This window comes from Hippocampus comes, unplaced genomic scaffold (assembly GCF_001891065.2).
Source record: "Hippocampus comes isolate QL1 unplaced genomic scaffold, H_comes_QL1_v1.1 scaffold92, whole genome shotgun sequence".
Lineage (NCBI taxonomy): Eukaryota > Metazoa > Chordata > Actinopteri > Syngnathiformes > Syngnathidae > Hippocampus > Hippocampus comes.
The window spans coordinates 3,058,783-3,079,004 of NW_017805379.1; the positions used below are offsets into that span (position 1 = coordinate 3,058,783).

The following is a 20,222-nucleotide window of genomic DNA, read 5'->3' on the forward strand; positions in this document are numbered from 1 at the left end:
GCTCCAGTCTCCACCCACATTCCAAAAACATGCATGGCAGGTTGATTGAATGCATGAAATCGTTCCGAGGTGTGACTGTGAGAGCGAACAGGTGTTTGTCACTATGTGCCCTGTGATTGACTGGCAACCAGTTGAGGGTGTCCCCCGCCTACTGCTCAAAGTCAGCTGGAATAGGTTCCAGCACATCAACGATGCTCGTGAGGAGGGGAAGCAGTTCACATAATGGATGGGTGGATGGTATTTTTTTGTTTTCTAAACAAAATAACAAAAAAAAAAAATGGGTACATAAAAAATACTTTTTCTGCAACCTTTAAAAAAAACTAAAGAGGAACCATTTTTTAATGTAATTTTTTTTCAAACAAAAAAAAAATCTTTGGAGAAAATGAAAGACAAGGACAATGTTTTGTTTTTGCAAGCAAATCATTTTTCTGTCTTTGCCTTTATCCTCCTCACTGATGACCTTGCGAAAAAGTAGACATGCAAAAAAATAAATAAAACAAAATAATCTTTTTTTTTAAATAGATCGGGGGAAAATGTTTTTTTAAAAAATGTAAAATTCTTGAAACAAGTGTTTTTTTTAGTTTAAAAAAAATCTTTATCAAAATGAAACAATTGAGACCGCAAAACAAATAAAGTATCTTTCTAACAAGAGTGTTTGCATTTGTCTCTCTGTATTCTTTAATTTTCATGAATTGGTAAAAATTTGAAATCCGACAAACATCTCCTTTTCCACTGTACTTGGTGTGTGTTTGTTATACATGAAGTCATTTTTCCACGTCAAGTATTTTTGACGAATCCCACGTGACTCGTCAGACATCCACCAAGACGTCGCGAAAGTGCCATTTTTAAGCGGCGGAGCCCTTGCCAAAACGCAGATTTTATTTTATTTTTTTTCCCCCATAAGAGGAAGCTATTCTTCAATCCATGAAGGCAATACAATCAACATAAGTGTGACATCGCAACATGTCGGCGTGCCGTATTTGTTTGTCAGTTAGTCCTTAAAACAACCAAGCTAGCTTTGTTTTACAGTGCTGTCCTCAGACACTGACTGGTCAGTGGACAACGTCCAGCACAAGTGGTGTGACAAACTCTGAGTGGCGGATCCCCATGGTGAAAGACGGCGCCCTGCCAAGGTGCACCCCAGAACGCTCTGGGCGGTAGGCGGCCGGGCCCGGGGTGGCCGAGGAGTACGTGGGCCTTTTGGTCCGGCTCTGCATGGAGAAGGAAGGCTGGCGTCGGAGGTAGACGTCCGGATTGGTGCTGTTGTACCTGCCAGGCCCTGGGCTCTGGGCCAGGTCCACTGAGGGGCCGCCCACCTTCCGGCGGGCCGACATGCTGTAGCTGACGCCGGACGGCTTGTTGGGGACCTGATTGCCCAACAGCTTGGGGAGCGTGTAACTGTTAAACAATAACAATGTATCCAATCACCAAATTTCATGTTGTTAAGTAAAACTGGCTTCCGGTTCACTTTTTTTTAAAGTGGTTGCATGCAATTTATCATAAAATGGCCACTTCACAAACTAAAATGGTGGATTTCCTATCTTTTCTCGTATGGCTTTTCGAGACTTTTTTTGTAGGTCTTCTAATGTTATCCATGCCGACCCAAAAAAATGAAAATCCTTTTTGAAAGTTTGCTGGCTCCGTTCAGAAATGCAATTTCGTTTTCCCAAATAATAAAATTAAGCACGAAACTGCCCTCACCTGTTGGGTGCTGGTACGGGATCCACAGAGCGATAGCGTGTGCGGGCTCCGATCGTATAGGCTGGCGGTCGGCGCTCAGCGTTGAGAGGTGGAACCTTCTCTGGGCTGTAGGCTCCTGGTCCCGGAGTCTGGAATTTGTCATCTATGACGAAAAAGGTGTTACTTATTGATGCACTAACTATTGTCTGAAATTTTCATATGTTTACCTTGGTTACCAATGCGCTTTCCGCGGCCCAACATGGAGTAAGAGGGTGTGTTCATTCGGCCAAAGCGGGTCACATTAGCACCAACGTGGTATCTTGGTCCTGGGCTGGAGTCCACAGAGATCACTATAAATTAAAATTGGTACCGGAAATGTATATTTAATGCATATTTGACAATGATGTGAAATCAAACTTGAAAAATATCATAAAAGGTGAATAAATTGAGTGACGCATGGTGCTTTTGGGATGCGTATGTTCTGTCCTGCTTTCAGATATGTCTTGAATGTTAAAAAGTTTTCGTGATGTTAAACATAAGAATGATTTGACATCTTTCATATTTTCAGTTGAATATTTTAGAATGACATTAAACTTTTTGGAAATGTACAAAACAGTACTGGGTTTGTATATATAGTGCAAATGTACTGGTAGTAGCATTTTTAACATGAGTATGAAATTTCGGAAGTTGTGGCCATTGGGAGGTTCGAGAGAACTATCGGACGGCTCGTCCAATCCAGGTCGAAATTGTAGCGAATCAAGTCTGGTATTCCCCTGAATTCACCCACCTCCACTCCCATCGACGAACATGTTTTGGTGTACATCGGCCGGCATCCAAAAAAATCCACATTGCTCAAATTTTGGTCACAGTACGTCCCAGAAATGTACGTAATGATCACGTCAACGTGACAATTAGTGTGACATGATGTGGTTCATATTTGACGTTTGTTACGGCCCCTGGCCGTATTATGTACCGTATTGCTTGTACTTCTGTTGGTTTTGTTCGTGTGATCGTGGCTGTTGTCGCCAGAATTGTATGTGGGAATGAGTGCTCTTCTGTTTTAAGTAGGATCTTTGCAGAGCCTAAGGAGCGGCCCTTTCTGATTGGCCAACAAATAACGGCGCCAATCGTCAAGATCGTCAGTGGAGTGACAGGAAGCGGCGGTGTATCAGATAGCAGTGCTTGTGGTCTCCCTCCGACTAGCGTCTTCAAGGGTTCGTGTTTCCTTAGTTAGTTTTAGGGTAAAAAAGCTACTCTTTTTTGCACCTTTTTGCCCTTGGGCTAATTTTTGTTCAATGTAACCGGTTACCTTGTTACCTCAGGCCGTGTTTTTTTTTTTTTTTTATCACACCCTTGGGGCCGACGGTAATTTCCTTTTCTTTTATTTTTGGCACCTCACCTAGATGGGTGCGTAACATAGATTTGGGGGCTCGTCCAGGATATTCATCTCATTCTCTTGGTGAGTACTTTTGTTTCCATTCCCTAAGTGCTTTGGTTTGGTTGTTTCGGATGTTTAATTGAGACGAATTTGCACTGCACTCCACCCTTGAAAAATTAGATCGGTGTCCGACAGCCGATCTAATCTTAATTGCTAATTTGTTCGGTACCTACGTGCCTTTTCATGCGAGAAAGGCTGAGATAAAGCAGTGCGTGGCTCAGAGGTTGGTGGTGGAGGGGAAAGTGATCCCCAAAATAGCTGCCGCTCTCGAGGGTGTGCGATTTGGCATGGAAGCGGAGGCTGCCATGTCAGCACAGTCCCTCCTCACCTGCGAGGTGGATGTGGGAGCGGGGGAGGAGCAAACGCGAGAAGTATTTTTTTTTTAATTTTTATAAATGGTGTTCAGAGACTTCGCCCAGCTTTGTGAAATCTTCTCGTTCAGAGTTCAAAAGGTGTCCTCTTGACAAAATTAACAAAAAGTTGATTCCGTGTCAAAAGCTGCCGTGCTACCCTACGTTTCTTACAGTGTCTTGTAATTCATCCCCCCAAAAAAATTAAAAATTCCCCGTGTATCTTAAGAACATGTTGGATATGCTTCCATCAAAACACAAAGGATAAAAATGGCAGATCTGTCTCATGTAGCTTGTTAGCATCCAGCTAAGGGAAAGCCGTGTTCTCTTGTAAATACACAGCCTGTAATTGTTTTATGTTTAGTCTGACAGTAAACTTCAACTGAGAGTAGCATTAAACGTCGTACAAACGTCAGACCCCCCCCTACACATGTGCGTGTTGGTACTTTTTATCGAACTCACTGGCACTGCTCATGCGGGTGCTGAAGGAATAAGCGGGGCTGCTGGGCTTGGTGACGTCATGATTGATGTAGCCCACTGTTGGCGGCAGAGCGTAGCGTCCTGGGCCCGGTCCTGATCGAGATGATGTTCATCAACTTATAACTCATACACGTGTATCCAATTCACAAAGTGTTAGTTAGCTAATATTAAACAGAAAGTTGTGGAAAAAAACTGGACATGCACATTCACAAGTTTAGAGAAGCTCCAAGTGCCAACCGGGGCAGTATAATCGACACACACAGATATACAGTATTGTTCATTTGGATGTCTCAACTCCTCTCTCAGCTCATTAGTACAGCATTAATTTTTGTCGCTCTTCGCAGAGGATAAAACACATGACTGTGATAACTGTTATATCTGCTTACTTTGCTGCACATTTTTTGATGGTCATGCAACATAATGCTATTTAGCATTAACATTAAGCTAGCAGACTGAAACGCTGAGCTCATGTCGAGTCACTCGTATGTCCATATGTACTGACCTCTCTCTTTGGCAGAGATTAGGGGCCGTGTCTTCGCCACCTCCTCCATCTGACCACTACTTCTTCTTCTTCTGCTTTGGGAAACTTGCTTTTATAGCCTCCATCTGCCCATTGCTGAATTATTCACCAGCATGGGTATGACATAACCTAAGCTATTGTCCACCTCCAAGTCTTTGAAAGTTACAATTTAAGCATATGTTTGACTTTTCAAAGAATTGTGCAACGGCGCGTCGAATCACATTTGGAATTGTGAAAACCATGATGATGTCCTGCATGGCGCAGTTGCGTAGCCTTTGGGTGCTGCTTTGTAGTTTTGTATTATGTTGTGTAACTAACAGCGTCTCAGTGCACGCGCTATTAAACATTTAAACTCAACTTATCTTGTGTTGCAGGCTTTGACGCGACACTCATGATGCTAAACAAACCTCAAAACATTCCACATATTACAGTGGTGCCTTCAGCATTTATGCTAACGTTCGGCACAACAGAAAAATGCTAACAGGTAAACTTTGTCACATATTAATAACCACTATTATTGAGACTAATCCCTCATTTGTTTTTACGGGTTTTTGTTGTGTGTTTTTACTACTTTTCCCTTTCAATTTTTTTTTTAATGTTTCTTATTTAAATTTGGATTGTTAATCATAAATATTTCAGTTTGACTGAACTCGTGATGAGCTATTTGCTGTGCATAAGCCACATTAATTTTCTGGAGAACAACGCCGCTAACACAAACACACAGCAATCAATCAATGCTAAATTCAGTCAGTCATTATTTATTCATTGGCTACAACATAACTTAAACAATAAAACGCATTAACTTTACACACTCTTAAATATGCTGATATGATTCAGTACAAAAATAAAGGCAAGGCAAGAGATGACAGGTTTAAAAACAAACAAACATAAACCCTTTGGCACTTTTTAACGCACTTATTAGAAACACTGCATGATAATGATGAGGGATGCGTTGATTTGATATTTTCAAAACCGAATCAGGCACATTTCTTTCAAATGTGGATACACACACATACTTTGTTATAATAAACTTAACATCATCCAAATACACTCATTCACTCACTGTAAATCTAAACTACAGCAACAGCATAGGCGATACAAAAAAAAAAAAAAATTGTCATACACCGAATTGGGTATTTGGACCATGCGGTGAACAGTAATTCACCGCATATTCGCAGTTAACTATTCATCAATTCACCCCCCCCCCCCACGCTAGTAGAAGGGGGTGGGGGTGCAATCTCAGCTATTCCTACCTATTTGCACTTCCAGTGCGTTTTATGAAACGCCCAAAACTGCCTACCCAAAAAAATAGGACACAAGTACAAATTAAATTTGTGTAGTAATTTTGGGGCGGCACGGTGGGCGACTGGTTCGCACACTGGCCTCAAAGTGCAGAGGTCCAGCGTTCGATTCTGGGTACGGCCTTCCTGTGTAGAGTTCTCCTCGTGCCTATGTGGGTTTTCTCTGGGTACTCTGGTTTCCTCCCACATTCCCAAAACATTCGTGGCAGGTTAATGGAACACTCTAAATTGTCCGAAGGTGGGATTGTGTCAAGGTATAAAAGTAATAAAGAAAAATACAGAACATATGGTGTGTTTTACAACGACACTTAACCATATTTCAAATTTCACATTTACCAATGGACAAAATAGTGAGGCTTGAGGTCAACATTTTCATAAGTCATCAGGTCTATTTACTCGAATAGACTCTCCGAGTTGCTGCCATCGGCGGCTCGTCGTCGTCACCTACTGGCGCGAGATTGGAGGATGTCTTCATTGCGGCCACGACTCCAGAAGGTTCCACGGCATGCGTCCCACCGTCCTACTTTTTTCATTTAAACTTTCTTGAGGCACGTAGGTCAGTTAAGAACCATTGCTCATTGACAATGGTGATGACCTGGCCAAGAGGCAGCAGTCTTCTTTTGGAGACCTCTCAATCATGTGAATGGACCCATCAAGTGGTGCACGGCGCTTGCTTAAGTTTTCACCATACGCTTCACTATTTCACCCACTGGAACGTATGAATTTGTAAATATGGTTAGATGTTGTTGTAAAACAATACGCATATGTGACCTGTATCTGGTGTCTTTTTATGGCCGGGAATTGGGCGTATGCACCCATGTTCCTTGCCGTGCAAAGTAATTTGTTTTGTATTAGACATCGCTTTGGGTTGGGCACAAACAGTTAATAGCAGAGAAGAGATTTGCGCCCACCCCACAAAAAAATCTGCCAAAATTCAAATTCACATATGCCGAACCGGAAAGGTTTTTTTGTCTGTGTGTCAAAAATGTGCTGGTTGCCAAAAGAGCCTTTTAACGGGTGGTAAAAAAGCAACATCTCCAGATGTCATCTTGCCGCAAAAAAAACAGGAAAAACCAGTCTTTCTAATTTTTATGACCATCCTCTGGCAGTCATTCCAATCGCTCTGTGTTGTTTTTCCACTGCGCATGTGCTATGATTTATCCCCTTGGAGAACCTAAATGAACAAGACGAGATCTGTTACTCATTGTGCGCCACCGTGCGTGTTCATGCGTGTGTGCAGTGAGGTGATGCTTACCTACCTGGTTGCGTGCTTTGTGCGACTTCTGCATGAGCACCCGCCACTGGTCGTAGAGCTTCATGGACATGCTGCTGCAGCCGTAGGCGTGTTTGCGCGCCCAGCCGAAGAACTGCTTCAGCTCGCGGCGCAGCGTCGAGTTGGAGTCGCCGCTCGACTTGGGGTCGCACGAGCCTGACGCCGCCCGCTCTGCGTGCCAAAAAAAAAAAAAGACTGGAAATGAAAGATAAACAAATACTACAGGACAAAGTATTTTAAAACAGTCAAATGTATTTCATGTATTTATATAATAAAGGGTATATATTTTTTAAATTAATTGGCTGATTAACAGAACTGAAATTTATTCTGCCAAATATCTGAATCAGTTTCAACCGAACACAAAACCCGTGAAACTTATAGAATAATTATTTATAAAATGACAATGAATGAAAAGGAACAGGCCCTTGTGCACTCACCACTGTGTGGTGTGGACGCAGCAGTGGGATGACTCCACTCACTCCAGATTCCAGCTTTGCGGGAACCGTAGATGCCCACCGGGTTACAGCGGACCTGCCGATGAACAAAATGACAGATAGAATAAAATAAGAAGGACAGCGGTGCCTTGATATGAGAGTTTAATTCAACCACGCAAATCAATTGTATCTCAATTCCTCTTTTCCCATTGAAATGAATGAAAATAGACATTCATCTTTTACACACAAAAATTGGGTATGTTATTTTTTTTATGGGGGGAATAGCACGCTTTCTGAAAAATAATACACAATCAAAAAGAATTAAAACAGGTTTTCTCACGCTTCACGTCAATTGAATACCCACTCTGCTGCTGCCCTCTTTTGCCACTAGGGGGCAGTCAGAGATCGAAAGACGGACACTCGCTACGAGGCCATACAGTACAAATATACTGTTCGTAATATGAGTTGCTTAAAATGTTACATATGTGACACTTTGCAAAATATGTCCAGGTGACCCCAATTTCAGGAAAAAAAGTTTTGGTTTAATCAAAAAAGAGAATGACATCAGCCTTCCAATGGTATAACGGCATTCAACGCCATAACAGTGACAAAATTGAACGGGGAGGAACCTTTCAAAGGTAAAAATATTAGACCCCCCCAAAAAAAAGGTATACATTAGCACAGACTTTGGCGTTGACAAAAAAGGAAACCCCATGACAATCAGAAACGAACAAGTTGTGACTTAATTTCAATGTCCATGTATTGCCTTTGATGGGAACTTCGCCCCTGCCAGCATGGTCGCCACGTAGGCATGGCAGTCAAGCGCAATATATTTTGCTCACAGTTATCGTACCGCCAGAATCTAATATCGGCTCATTACTTCATACAACTGTTATTTTGCAATGTTTCTCCACGAAAAACTACAGTTTGTTGCTATTCTCAATGTGAATTTAAGAAATAAATATGGCATTTATATCTAAAACAAAGAAACCAATTGTTCATGGGTTATAGCGTCATCTTTTTACTTTTTCACAAAACCCTTGATTAACCTACGAAAAAAAAATGCTCCTCAAAATTAGAACCTTGCTCCTCAAATGAAGTCATTGATTTGCAGAACTGCTCCTCAAAGGAAAAAATATACATCTTTTGAGCCTTGAATTGTAACGATGATGACAAAAAACAACACACCTGCACAAAATACACAGTTCCAGGTCTGAGTCCCGCCAGCCTGCAAGACGTCTGGTTGCCGACGTCATCCATCACCTGGAAAGTGAGCCAAAGGGCCAGAGAAGAAGTCAGCGGAGAACAAAGACTCGTATTAAGAACCTGCACTGAAGGCAAAACAAACACGCAAAGCTTCACTCGGGCTTCCCGCCGCAAATATGTTTGAATGCCGCAATGAGCGGCGTGTTTATGGAAACATTTTAAAGCGATCTGCTGTCTATTAACCACCAACACTTGAACACGCACACACGCTCTCTCCCACGCACTCACATTTGCTCTCTCTCACTCTCTCACACACACGCACACACACACAGAAGCACAGTAAACACACAGGCGCTCCCTCTCACACACATTCTCTCTCTCATAAACACACTCATAGTAATACACAAAAACACACTCTCACACAAGTATGTCCACTCACACACACAAAAGCATAACACACAGACTCTGTCCCTATCTCTGTTTGGTTCTCCCACATACCCACTCTTAACTGTAGACCTGTTGTGTCTCCCTCTCCCGTACACTCTCTCTCTCTCTCTCTCTCTTTCTCTCTCTCTCTCTCTCTCTCTCTCTCTGACACACACATTCCACTCCCTCATCTGTGCACCTGTTTTCTCTTTCTCTCACCCACTCTCTCTCACATACCCGTTCTCTCTCTCTCATTCTCACTGTCTCTCTTCTGTACACCTGTACTCTCTCATACTTACAAATACACATACACAGACTCAACTTGTGTGTGTCTGTCTCTTTCTCGGGCTCTCAAATCCTTACAAACACACATCCACACAGACTCAACTTCTCTCACACATACGCACAGACAGGGTGTCTCTCTCTCTCTCACAGACACACACACACATATAGGGTCTGTCTCGCTCTCTCTCTCAACACACTCTCTTGTCGCACATTTGGACACACACACACACACACGAGCGTGCAAAGATTCTTACAGACATGTGCCAGGCCTATTAAACGACAATGAACAAACAAGCATGAGTAATCTTGTCGCAACCAAACAGCATAGCCACGCTGAAGCCATTAGCCCCTGCGTTTCACTCGCCCGGGGAAAATGCCGTGTCTCGGGTCTGGCCCTCGCCGGCCTCACCTTCTTTTTCCACTCAACAAGCAAAGGCTTGCTTGAGTGACGTGCGCGTGAAGCCGCTTCGATTACCTCACCACTAATCGCTCCGTAGGGCCGAGCGTTTACGTCGTATTGTTCATTCATTCGAGAGTTGAGCGGAGGTAAATCCGGAAGATGGCGAGATAAGAAGAATGAATGAATGTGATCCGTTTTATGGCGGTGCTTTTCATTCAAGAAGTATTTTAACAGGACAGCTAATAAAAAGGCCCTCACAGCAATAACCATAATAACTACAGATGAAATCTGGCAGCAGTGTGTCAATGTGAGCATGACTTCATCATACTTCTGAGTCCATGTGGACCAAGAATTGTAGTGCTTCAGGTTTTTGGGCCGTGTACGCGAGCAGCCATGTTCTGTCCCTGCGTTTTACCTTCCAGTCTTGGCTGTCCTCCAGACGGTAACGGATTTGGTACTTGGCCTGGAACAGGAAGTCCTTGAGTGCCGGCGGGGCCTCCCAGCGAACGCTCAGCTGGTCCTCCAACTGCCCCACGCGACTCACCGTCACCCCTGACGGAGGGTCCGTGGTCACTGGAAGGGGAAGACCACAAGATCCAAGACGTCAACGTTATCACGTGAGATACTCTCAATTGTCAAAGGACCATTAAAAACAAGGTAGAACATTCCAAGCCGCTTTCTAATTCTAAAAGTCATTTTAAAAGCACTTCATTCAATTTCTTCTCATAAAAACGCAAACCTTTTAATCATGAAATCATAATTGTTCCGTAGAATTGCCCGTATTTTATCACGACGACTTTGAATTGCACCTTCTCACAGGAAACGGAGTGATTATTTGGTGTTGTAAAATCGCTATTGTGTTTTTGTAAAATTCTTGTTTTTTCATTACAATTGCATTCCCCCCACACCCAAAAAAATAAAGAAAATTGTAAATATAAACTCATAAAATTGCATTTTCTACATAGAAAATGAATTTCTTTCCTCACAGTAAAAAAAAAAAAAAGTTTAAAAAATAAAGTTAGGATTGGTCAAATCTTTCTGTACATTTGTGAACTCGTGATTTTTCTTTTTATCATCAAATGTGTGCATTATTTCTACTGAAAAAAAATTCTCATAACGTTGCACAATTATTCCAACGAAAGCAAGAAAAATGTTTTCTACTTTTTTTTTCCTCATAAAATTGCTAGCGAAGTTTTGTGAAAAATATTTTGTCCTCATTACGAATACCTTACTGCACATTTGCGATTGGTTTTCTGAACTAAGTTTCGAAACAATTTCTCGGAAAATTCCACAATTATTGACAGAAACTCTGAGAAAAAAATTGCTCATCAAACAAGAATTTTAATTTTTATAGAAATTTACTTAATTTTGTGACCCCCCCGGTCACAAATATTTTCTCCCCAAAAAAATCTATTTTATACCTTCCAACAATTGTATTCGCAATGTAAATTCAAATGTAAGACCATAGATCAACAAAATCGCGAATCGCGTGATTTATACTTCAAGACAGAGAAACATCAACATCTCGTCGGACCTTCGATTTAATATTAACCCGAATTTTCGCCTCATTTTGGGCACCGCCAAAGAAAATTACCCCCGCTTGTTAGCTTTGTAGACATTCAAAACAAACAGACAAGAAAATAGGCCGGCTCTCAACGGTGTTCGCTACTACAAATTTTTCCTCAAAATTTGAGCCGCTGTTTACATCAAAAGCGTTTCCGAAAAAAAGTCATTCCGAAAAAATGTAGCCGCTACGGTCGTTTGTGGATGAATTACGGTAATTAACACGTTGACGTCTTCCTTACACGAAGGTGCTGATGTTCTGTTGTCAGGGCACAGATGGTCCGCATCAAGCCAGACCGATAATAGCTTCTCTCTCGCCGCGACGTTTATGTTGGCGGCCGGAGAAATCAAGTCAATTCCAAGTGCCGGCCTTGATGTCTCTATACGCAAAACACTGGTTTCCACATCTCTGTGGTTTTTGCTTGGGTTTTTTTTTTTTTTTTTGACAAGTGAGCACAGCCAGAGACCGATATTTGAACCTCCCCCAACGTTGGTTTTGGGTTTTGCCCGAGATCGCGTCACTGTCATTCCCAGTTGTTAGTCTTGTCAGCCGTGGCTGTTAAACAAACAATACGAGCTACGGGGGTGGTGGTGGTGGTTTTGATGTGAAAGTCTTAATGGAAGTTGACGCAAAATATGTCAGTGGATTTGGCTTTTGGATTTAAGACAGCAAAAATATTAAGCAAGTGGGAACTAAAACGACTGAAGCCAAAAGCGAATTAGACAACCGCAATCTACTTGCGTCGATGCAAGAACGTTCGTGGTTCAGCATTGAGGTTTGGGTTTTTTTTTTTAGGTGGGGGGCGGGGGGTGACAAATGAAAACCTATCCACCGTTATTTGCTTTTTTTGTGCCCCACTGCGCATATTTGTCCATGTGTGAAGTCACATCCATTTGTGCTAGTTGTTTCGGCAAGTACGCTCGCTAATGCTATCGATGAGTCTCAGGCGAAGGTGGTTTGCTTGTGTTGAATAAACCGAACAATTGATGATAGTCGTTTGGGTCACATCGGTTCGGGATTGTGTACATGCTAGATGCATGGTGTCGATGCTCTGCTGATTATTCTTCGTCTGTGTTACAGACCACAGCAACGAAATCAATCTGAACGGGCTATCAGTCACCTTTTCAGTCACGTCAGCGCTTCGCTGCTCTCATCTACAAGCAATTACAAACACCAAACTGTTTTTTGAAGCGGTGCGTCAATCATTCTCACATGTTTTTGCTATAATAATCCGCCAAGCGGAAATAACGAAAATTCAAATTTCCGAATCTAGTGCCATCTGTTGGTCGGTCGAGTGACTTTGCTTCAAATCTGGGAAACAAATGTCTTAAAGAACAAGTTTGTCTTGCGCTGGGTATAATTAACACCGAATGGGCTCCGTCCCTTTTGGATCTTGAGATCGGTTAGCTACAGTATTCAACCCAATACGGGTGACTTTTGACCCAAAAGTTTAAAGAATATATTGGCAACGTGAAGTGGGGAAGCGTTGGATTGCGTAGACGACCACTCGAGTCAGGTCTAACTCATCGCCACCCCCCACCCCCGACTGCGGAATGCGGAAATCTGCTATGCGGGTGTTCCCGCCCGTGGAAAAGCGTGACTCATAGCTGTGACGCTGTATTGCGTGTTTTGACGAGAAACCAAACCAGCGACCGGGGCAACCGAAAATAAACAAAGCACACAAAAACACAAAAGTGGTGGGGGAAAAAAAAAAGCGGCTTTGCGTTTTCTACACGCTCATCATGACGCCACCCTCGCCTCGGGGAGTGCAGGTGGGGTGCACACAGGTGTGTGAAAAGGGTTGTAGGATGGGTGGGTGCTTGTTTTCAACCCCGAGATGGTGGTCTCCCGAAGTTGCGCCGGCCGGCAGTGTGCAGAACAATGCTTTAAAAGGTAACATCGCTCCCTTCCTATCATCTGCGAGGCCTCTGATGAAAGCTTGAAAGAGCTTAAGTGCCCCGGGAATCCTGGATTAAAAAGGAGCAATGTAGACAGGTCCACTGTTATTCTTCCTTGATGCATATTTTACTACACGCAAAATTCCTATGTATGGCCATAAAAGTTCTGGTTAGGTTTTTTTCTTTGACGTATCCCTGACAATGGCCAGTTCACACTACTGGTGTTAATTTAAGCAATGGCTTCAAGAGACATTTTTGTGGGTTTAGTCATAATGGAGAAGGCTACCAAATTTTGTGTTGCTTCTGGATTTCTTCCAAATGAGCCAAAAATGGTCATTTCAAACCAAATTTGCTGACTCGTATCTTTTTAAGACATGGCTTCTTCAGACTTTTTTTTGTGGGTCTAATCATGATCGACCAGCCTATTGAATTTCGTTTTACGAATTGAAACTGACTTAGGGCCTGAATTTCTTCCAAAGTACCGTAAAATAGTCACTTCAAACCAAATTTGCTGACATCCTGTATCTTTTTAGGTGGAGCCTCATGAGATTTTTTTTTTTTTTTTTTTTTTTTTTTGCAGGTCAACTTGTGATCTTTTCAGGCTTCATACTTCTTCATTGTGAGTCTAGAGAAGAAGAACTGGCCATGTGGTCTTAATCAAACGATTGTTAAAAATCAAGTTGCGTGCAAATGAGCCAAAAAAAAACGGTGACTGCAAACCAAATTGGCTGACTCCGTGTGTCTTTTCAGGGACGGCTTCTCGAGACATTTCTGTAGTTCTACTCAACTTGATGGATGTGCCTACAAAATTTCATGTTGCTCAGTGAAACGGTCCTTGAGGGCTGCATTTTCAAAGAACCGAACATTTTCCTTGAATTGTACTCTTGGTTGGCATAGAAATCGTACAAAAAGGTCAAGTTTTTTCTGATGTTTACGCTAATGTAAGATAAAGTAAATTAATAATAAATGCACAAAATAACATTTGAACTACATGTGTTTGATAAGAATGTTTTTGGTAAGCTATTAAGCTGTGAACCGACTAAATTAAAGAGTGAGGGGATCGCTTGCTAGCATCGATTGGTTTAAGATAAACACATAATCTAACCGCTTATATCCTCATTGGAGAAAAAATGTAATCAAGTTGCTACACCTAAACTTCAATATGGTATGAAATGTAGCCTTCATTTATCTTACTTTCAGTCAACTGAACAAAAATGGTCCCAAACAAATATTGGCTCGTGTTGTTAGCCAATCTGTTCGCACAGATTGGCTCACTGATGCCAATTGCATCATCATTAGCCAATCCGTTAGCACAGATTGGCTAAAGATGACGCAATTAAAAGCCCCGCACCCTCCAAATAAATGAATAAAACTTGAATCATTTCAATAGCATAATACATTCAACATGTTGGAAAACTCCAGGAATCTTGCTGCCGTTCCAGATGCTACACATTATTTTATGATTGCAAAATGGCACATTTCACCAAATTATCCAATTTCACGGTTAATAATACATGCCCAAATGAGATTACTTAGCCGCAGTGTTTTGGTGACGACTGTTTTTGCGTTTCACTTTTTAAATTAGATGTATTAAGAAAACAAAACAAAACAAAAAACAGAGTGCTCATTTCCAATCTAAAAATAATAAAGAAAGAAAAGTGAAGACTTTTGGACTAAACTAGATTCAACACACACACACATACACACACATTGTTTTTAGGATGTAGGGGTGTTCACAAGCGTTTGGATCATTTGAAACCATTGTCCTGTTTTTTCTAGCCCGGGGCATGGCCGACACCCCTCAAAGCGGCTCCAGGAGGAGATCAGACAGAGTTTGTCTTCACGTCCACACTCACCCACGTCGAGAATGTCCAACATGATAACGTCGGAGGAGGCGCGGCCCAGCTGATTGGAGGCCTCCACCCAAATCTCGTAGGGGGTGAAGAGGTGCAGGTCGCGAGTGATGCTGCATGAGTATGGCTGAATGTGAGTGTACTCCTCGCACTCCTTCTCCTTTCCGTACCACCTGCAGGGCATAGTAACAGCCATGACTTGGATGCTTTTTTTTTTTATTTTTTTTTTTTATGAGCCCCTTTGTTTACTCGTGCCGTAAATATCGAGAAATGGATCCCTCAGGGCGCTGCACCATACAATGACTTCCTCCATGGCTTTTAAATCGCTTCGTTATATTGTTTAAAGCTCGTAAGTGCTGTTGACGCGCAAACGGAGGGTCTTTCGGGGAAAGATTTTCCTTACGTTAATGACAAAGGACAGGTAAAAGTTCCATTTTCCGAAGGGAATTTATGTTTGTCTCGATTAGAATGATGGAGTACAGGCATACAGATACGTGTCACTCGCCTGCGTTCAAATATCTGTTGCTTCTAAAACTGCGAATAGCGATGATAGCGTTAGCATTTTCCATTCTGTTGGCAAGCAAGCCCTAAAATCTAACTGCTTTTTTTTAAAGGCAGTGTGGTTTGCTTGTTTTAAATACACAAAGTGGAATTCTCTTAAAAAGTTTGACCCAATGAACCATTATCGCCTCGTATCTCGGAATCTACCCGCGCGACTTACTTTGCGAGCGTTTTAGCCTATTATGTGTTGCTGAGCGATTGTGGAAAAACTAATCATTACAATTAGTAAGAATGATATTGAAATCAAGATTTTTTTTTTTTTTTTGGTCGCGTGCACACACCTGAGCTTGTACTTGAGCAAGTACTGGGTGCTAATGCTGGTCTCCCCCTTCCCTCCCGGCGCCCAGCTGCACGTCAGGTCTTTGGTGTTCCGAGACCAGCACGTCAAATTGAGAGGCTTCTCCGGAGGCACTGAGGGAAGGGGGGAAAAAAACGTAAGAAAGGACTCGTGGATGCTATTACTTTGGTGGGATTTTTTTAAAGGTCCTTTTGCCTTTATTTGGTGAGCGTGTCTGTGTGTGTGTGTGTGTGTGCTTGTGCTCAAGCGAGTGTAATCAGATTTCAGAGCCCTGCCAGCACCCACCCCCTCAATCTCTGAGAACACAAGGTTCTGAACACCGTTACCGGACACAGAGATTACGATCCATGCTGCGTGCACATCGTTTTCATCTGATGGGTTTAGTTACACAGTGTTTTTTTTTTTTTGGGTGTGGGGGTTATTTATTGATGAGAGACTCCACCTTGAACAGAAATACAGTAACACAAACAGCCGGAATAATCGACAGAGTCAATAAAAGATCTTATTCACGCACAATTGGGGGTGAAACGAGCCCTCGAGTAATTGAGTAACTCAAAAAAAAATAAAAAAGTGATCGGTATTAAATGAAATGTCTTGTTTTCGCTTATGTATTCAGTTGCTCCCAAACAAAATACATTTTCTCCGTATACTCGATTATTCGATACTATTCAGTATTTCAGTGGGATACTCAAATATTCAATAGCTGCGGCCCTGCAAACAGCAGACGTGTCACGATGCGAACTCGCCGGTTATTGGTGACACTCGCCCCCTCGCACAATACAAATGAAAAAATTGAGTCACTGGGGGAAAAAAAAAAATCTATAAAGTCGATTTAAATGAGTTCGGGGGGCTTCTGGGTGTCAAAACAGTTGAACATCATTTTGCACAATGGCAGTCAAAGAGCCAACGGAGGAGGCAAAAGCGCATTTTTGAGCAGAGCAGGAATTTAAGGCTTGGTTTTCCCTCATATTGACAGGAGCGCCGTAAAACATGTTGACTGCGATTATGACGATGGTGTGTGCGCGTGTGCACGCGCACAAAATGTTAGCTTGATGCCCCGTGAGTGATCGTGCGAGTATTGGACCACACAGGCATTCAAAGCGACACACACACACACACACACTGGCGGAGGCCCTCGCACTAAATCTTAAATTACGGCCACGAGTGTGCGTAGAGACCCCTAAAAAAAACTACCCACTGCTTCCTCATTGATATTCCCACTTCCTTTACAGTCCCCTCGCTCTATTACAAAAACGCAAACATTTTTGGACCCAAAAAAAAAAAGTATAAATAAAGAAATTTGACAGGCAAATGCATTTGAACATATTTGCAAATATGTCTGAACATACTTGCGAGTACATTCGAGTGAACTTGTAGCTTAAATGCTACAACCCCCCCTCCCCCAATAAGTACGTATTTGGCAGCCAAATATTTTTACACTTTTGTAAAAAATGAATCAGTGGATGATTTTTCAAAATCAAATCAGACCCGTTCAGCGCTTTTACATACTTCCGACATAGATGCAAGAGCCGGCCAGGATGTGACCCTTGTGGTTGTGGCACACCAGATTATCGCCGGACGTCTGCCGCGAGGCGTTGAGGCCGCTGAGCGTCACGCTGAGGTTGCTGGGGCTCAGCGTTCGGTACGTGGAGGCGGGCAGCCGCTGGCCGTTGAGCGTCCAGTACAGCGAACTGGCGTGGACGCCGGCGTCCGGTGGCACCCAGCAACTGGCCGTCAGGTTGGAGCCCACGCGGAGGACGGGGTCCTGGGGGTACACCAATGCCACATCTGGGGGTGGGGGGTGGGGGGTAAATAGTGGAAGCTTAGTGACTGGGATTGAACTCCGATTGGACATTTCCTGCCTGTGCATGTGGGTGTCACTTTTTTGGGGGGTTGGTTTGTTTGCTTTTATGTTTGAAATGCAGATAGATTCTTTACATTGGGCAGCAATGGTTTGCACTGCATCCAACTTGTTATATTTAAAAAAATCAGATGTCAGAATTGTATGCTTTAGTGAGACAGCCACTCAACATTATCTTACATTATCCAAATTTCTTATTTTTTTTGTAATCCAAGGCCGACAGGACACCGAAAAGTTTGAACATTTGCAGAGAACCAGAGACCCAGTAAACTATAATTGCGCTTTAGTTTTTATCGCCTACAACAACCAAAAGAAGTTCCTCTTTAATTGTCAAGCACGGGAAAAGGTTACAATCATTCATGAAGGGCCGCGCGGGCATACGACAGTAACGAGAAATTAGCCCCCTTGTCATAAACAACAGGAAGCGTTTGATGATGGGGAGCCTAATGTGTTCCCTCTTCTTCTTTTTAGAGCGGTCTTTAAAGCCTTAGTGCTGCTCCCCCCCCCCCACACCCCCCGAAAAAAAAAAAACTCATCCAGCCACTTAAGTCAGGAAACGCACATCAGGTTGATTTATTTGCCTTACTGTCGTGAACACTCTCGGAGACCAGAGCTAATGATGTCACTGTTTTGATCCCCCCCACCAAAACCCCCCATGTGCGAAAGGAATTACAGGCTGCGGACTTGTTGAAAGTCAGCCGTGCAGTTGCTCCGCATAAATATACTTCACACAGGCAGTATTTGGTGGGTGTCTTCATTGAATACAAGAGGCAAGTGCGCACTTACAGTAGCTGTAAAAAGAAAAAAAAAAGTCTCCACTTTCGTTCAAATGGCAGGTTTTTGTGGTATAAAAAAAATGATCCGAAAATAAATCCTTGAAAAACTTGAACCTCCATTAATGTGACCTTTAACCTGTATTACTCTTTAGATGGGGGAAAAAAACATCTTTTGGAGAGGCAAAATACAAATAAACAACTCAGATCATGTAGTTGCATAAGTGCACACACCCTCTTAGAAGTGAGGATGTGGCTGTGTTCAGAATTTCCCAAGCGCAGATTAAATCGTGATATCGGGAGCCACCACACACTTGCCACCATTTAAAGTACAATGGACAGGCCTGCAGGTGCGGGTCAATTTTTTTTTTTTTTGCACACACTTGCCACCATTTAAAGTACAATGGACACCCACTATTCGTTGGGGCATAAGGATCAGGCCTGCAGGTGCGGGTCAATTTTTTTTTTTTTAAATCAGAGATGCAAGTAACCTTTTTAGATTTTTTTTTGCACTGATTTGTTTGTTAAAAAATACATATGAAAATAACCTTGGAAAAATGATCTTATGTTAAATTACAATCACTATATTAAGCAGAAAAATAAAATCACGATTATTGTTCAAAATCGCTCACAGTAATTTTGACAGAGCAAAAGATCCAAAAAGATACATACATGTCCCCAAGGATTGTCGGGCCGGAATATTTGAGAGAATGAGAGATTTTCAAGACCACATTTTTTTTTAGACTGATACCAGTATGAGTATTGAGTACTTATATATTCACAGAACTGATACAAAGTTTAAAATTTCCCGTAAAACAATGACAAAAGGCCTTTCCTTCTCACGCAGATGATTTGCCGATGTGTCAAAAATTGTATAGCGCCAACTACTGCTGAGGAGGACTTACTCTTGCTTTGAGTATTGGTGGCTGGTATCGGCAGCCTTCATGAGGCAACGATACCTTGACCCAATATGGTGTTGATACTCTCCCATCCCAAGTCACAATTTACCTCTGCACCCCCAAATGGGTGGTACTGTACAGCGGGAGTCCATCATGGGCCTATTGTGGGGGGACATGAACGTAAGGTCCACTAAAGGTCCGGAAAGATACATAATGTCCCCAAGGGATGCCAAAGTCGAAGATTCGGGGGGTGCTACTCTCATGGTGAGGCCCCTTGGAGTCGCTTTGATGATCTTCTATTTAACTCGGCATTAACATGCACGCGGAAAACCACCGCGCAGTTTTGAAGACAAAAAGAAAAAAGGCCCATTGCGCATGTGTGACTCGACTTACGTGTGGACAGGGACAAGACGGCAGCGGAGTGCAGCAGCAGGAGCAGCAGGAGAATCCGCGAGCACGTATCCATAACCACTCTTGTGCCTCCTTCTGCTTGCTTTCTCCTTTTTGGTTTGGTGCGCGTCTTCGCTCGGCGCTTTTTTTTTTTTTTTTTTTTACGTGCGCAACTTCGCTTTGCACGCAAAATGTGGATTTAAGGGGAGGAAGAAAAAACACGTGAAGGGCGGCTAGGAAAGACGTCCCGCTTGCTCGTCCGTTCGTCTTCTTGTTACTTCTTCCTCCTCCTGCGGCTTAAATCATACACAAGTTCATACTTTAAAGCCCCG

At 42.7% G+C, this 20,222-nt stretch overlaps 2 protein-coding genes across 5 annotated transcripts; both read right to left on the reverse strand.

The window, feature by feature from the left end:
* Positions 1-612: 612 nt before the first annotated feature.
* On the reverse strand, positions 613-5,823 carry odf3l2a (outer dense fiber of sperm tails 3-like 2a). 3 transcript variants are annotated; one of them, XM_019872609.1, is made up of 5 exons: positions 4,451-5,823; positions 3,931-4,041; positions 1,917-2,030; positions 1,702-1,843; positions 613-1,398 (listed from the first exon to the last, which is right to left on the reverse strand). In XM_019872609.1, the coding sequence occupies exons 1-5, from the start codon at positions 4,497-4,499 to the stop codon at positions 1,053-1,055; spliced, it is 762 nt and encodes a 253-aa protein (XP_019728168.1). In that variant the 5' UTR covers positions 4,500-5,823; the 3' UTR covers positions 613-1,052. The 3 variants fall into 3 exon arrangements, with proteins under 3 accessions (XP_019728168.1, XP_019728167.1, XP_019728169.1); XM_019872608.1 differs by having other exon boundaries at positions 1,908-2,030; XM_019872610.1 differs by lacking the exon at positions 4,451-5,823 and adding an exon at positions 4,335-4,424 and having other exon boundaries at positions 1,908-2,030.
* Positions 5,824-6,900: 1,077 nt separating this feature from the next.
* crlf1a (cytokine receptor-like factor 1a) lies at positions 6,901-20,153 on the reverse strand. 2 transcript variants are annotated; one of them, XM_019872606.1, is made up of 9 exons: positions 19,894-20,153; positions 17,477-17,755; positions 15,951-16,080; positions 15,112-15,281; positions 10,209-10,366; positions 8,665-8,739; positions 7,480-7,573; positions 7,029-7,213; positions 6,901-6,943 (listed from the first exon to the last, which is right to left on the reverse strand). In XM_019872606.1, exons 1-9 carry the CDS (start codon positions 19,964-19,966, stop codon positions 6,920-6,922), a joined length of 1,188 nt encoding a protein of 395 aa, XP_019728165.1. In that variant the 5' UTR covers positions 19,967-20,153; the 3' UTR covers positions 6,901-6,919. The 2 variants fall into 2 exon arrangements, with proteins under 2 accessions (XP_019728165.1, XP_019728166.1); XM_019872607.1 differs by having other exon boundaries at positions 7,025-7,213.
* Positions 20,154-20,222: the final 69 nt, after the last annotated feature.

Excerpts from the sequence above, each read along its gene's own strand:
- odf3l2a (XM_019872608.1), bottom strand. The coding sequence starts at position 4,499 with ATGGAGGAGGTGGCGAAGACACGGCCCCTAATCTCTGCCAAAGAGAGA. Across the intron at positions 1,844-1,907 it reads AAAGCGCATTGGTAACCAAG|ATGACAAATTCCAGACTCCG; the intron begins GTAAACATATGA and ends TTTTCGTCATAG. Across the intron at positions 1,399-1,701 it reads CCCGTACCAGCACCCAACAG|TTACACGCTCCCCAAGCTGT; the intron begins GTGAGGGCAGTT and ends ATTGTTTAACAG.
- crlf1a (XM_019872606.1), bottom strand. The coding sequence starts at position 19,966 with ATGGATACGTGCTCGCGGATTCTCCTGCTGCTCCTGCTGCTGCACTCC. Across the intron at positions 17,756-19,893 it reads CGTCTTGTCCCTGTCCACAC|ATGTGGCATTGGTGTACCCC; the intron begins GTAAGTCGAGTC and ends CCCCACCCCCAG. Across the intron at positions 6,944-7,028 it reads CGCACAAAGCACGCAACCAG|GTTCTCCAAGGGGATAAATC; the intron begins GTAGGTAAGCAT and ends TTGTTCATTTAG.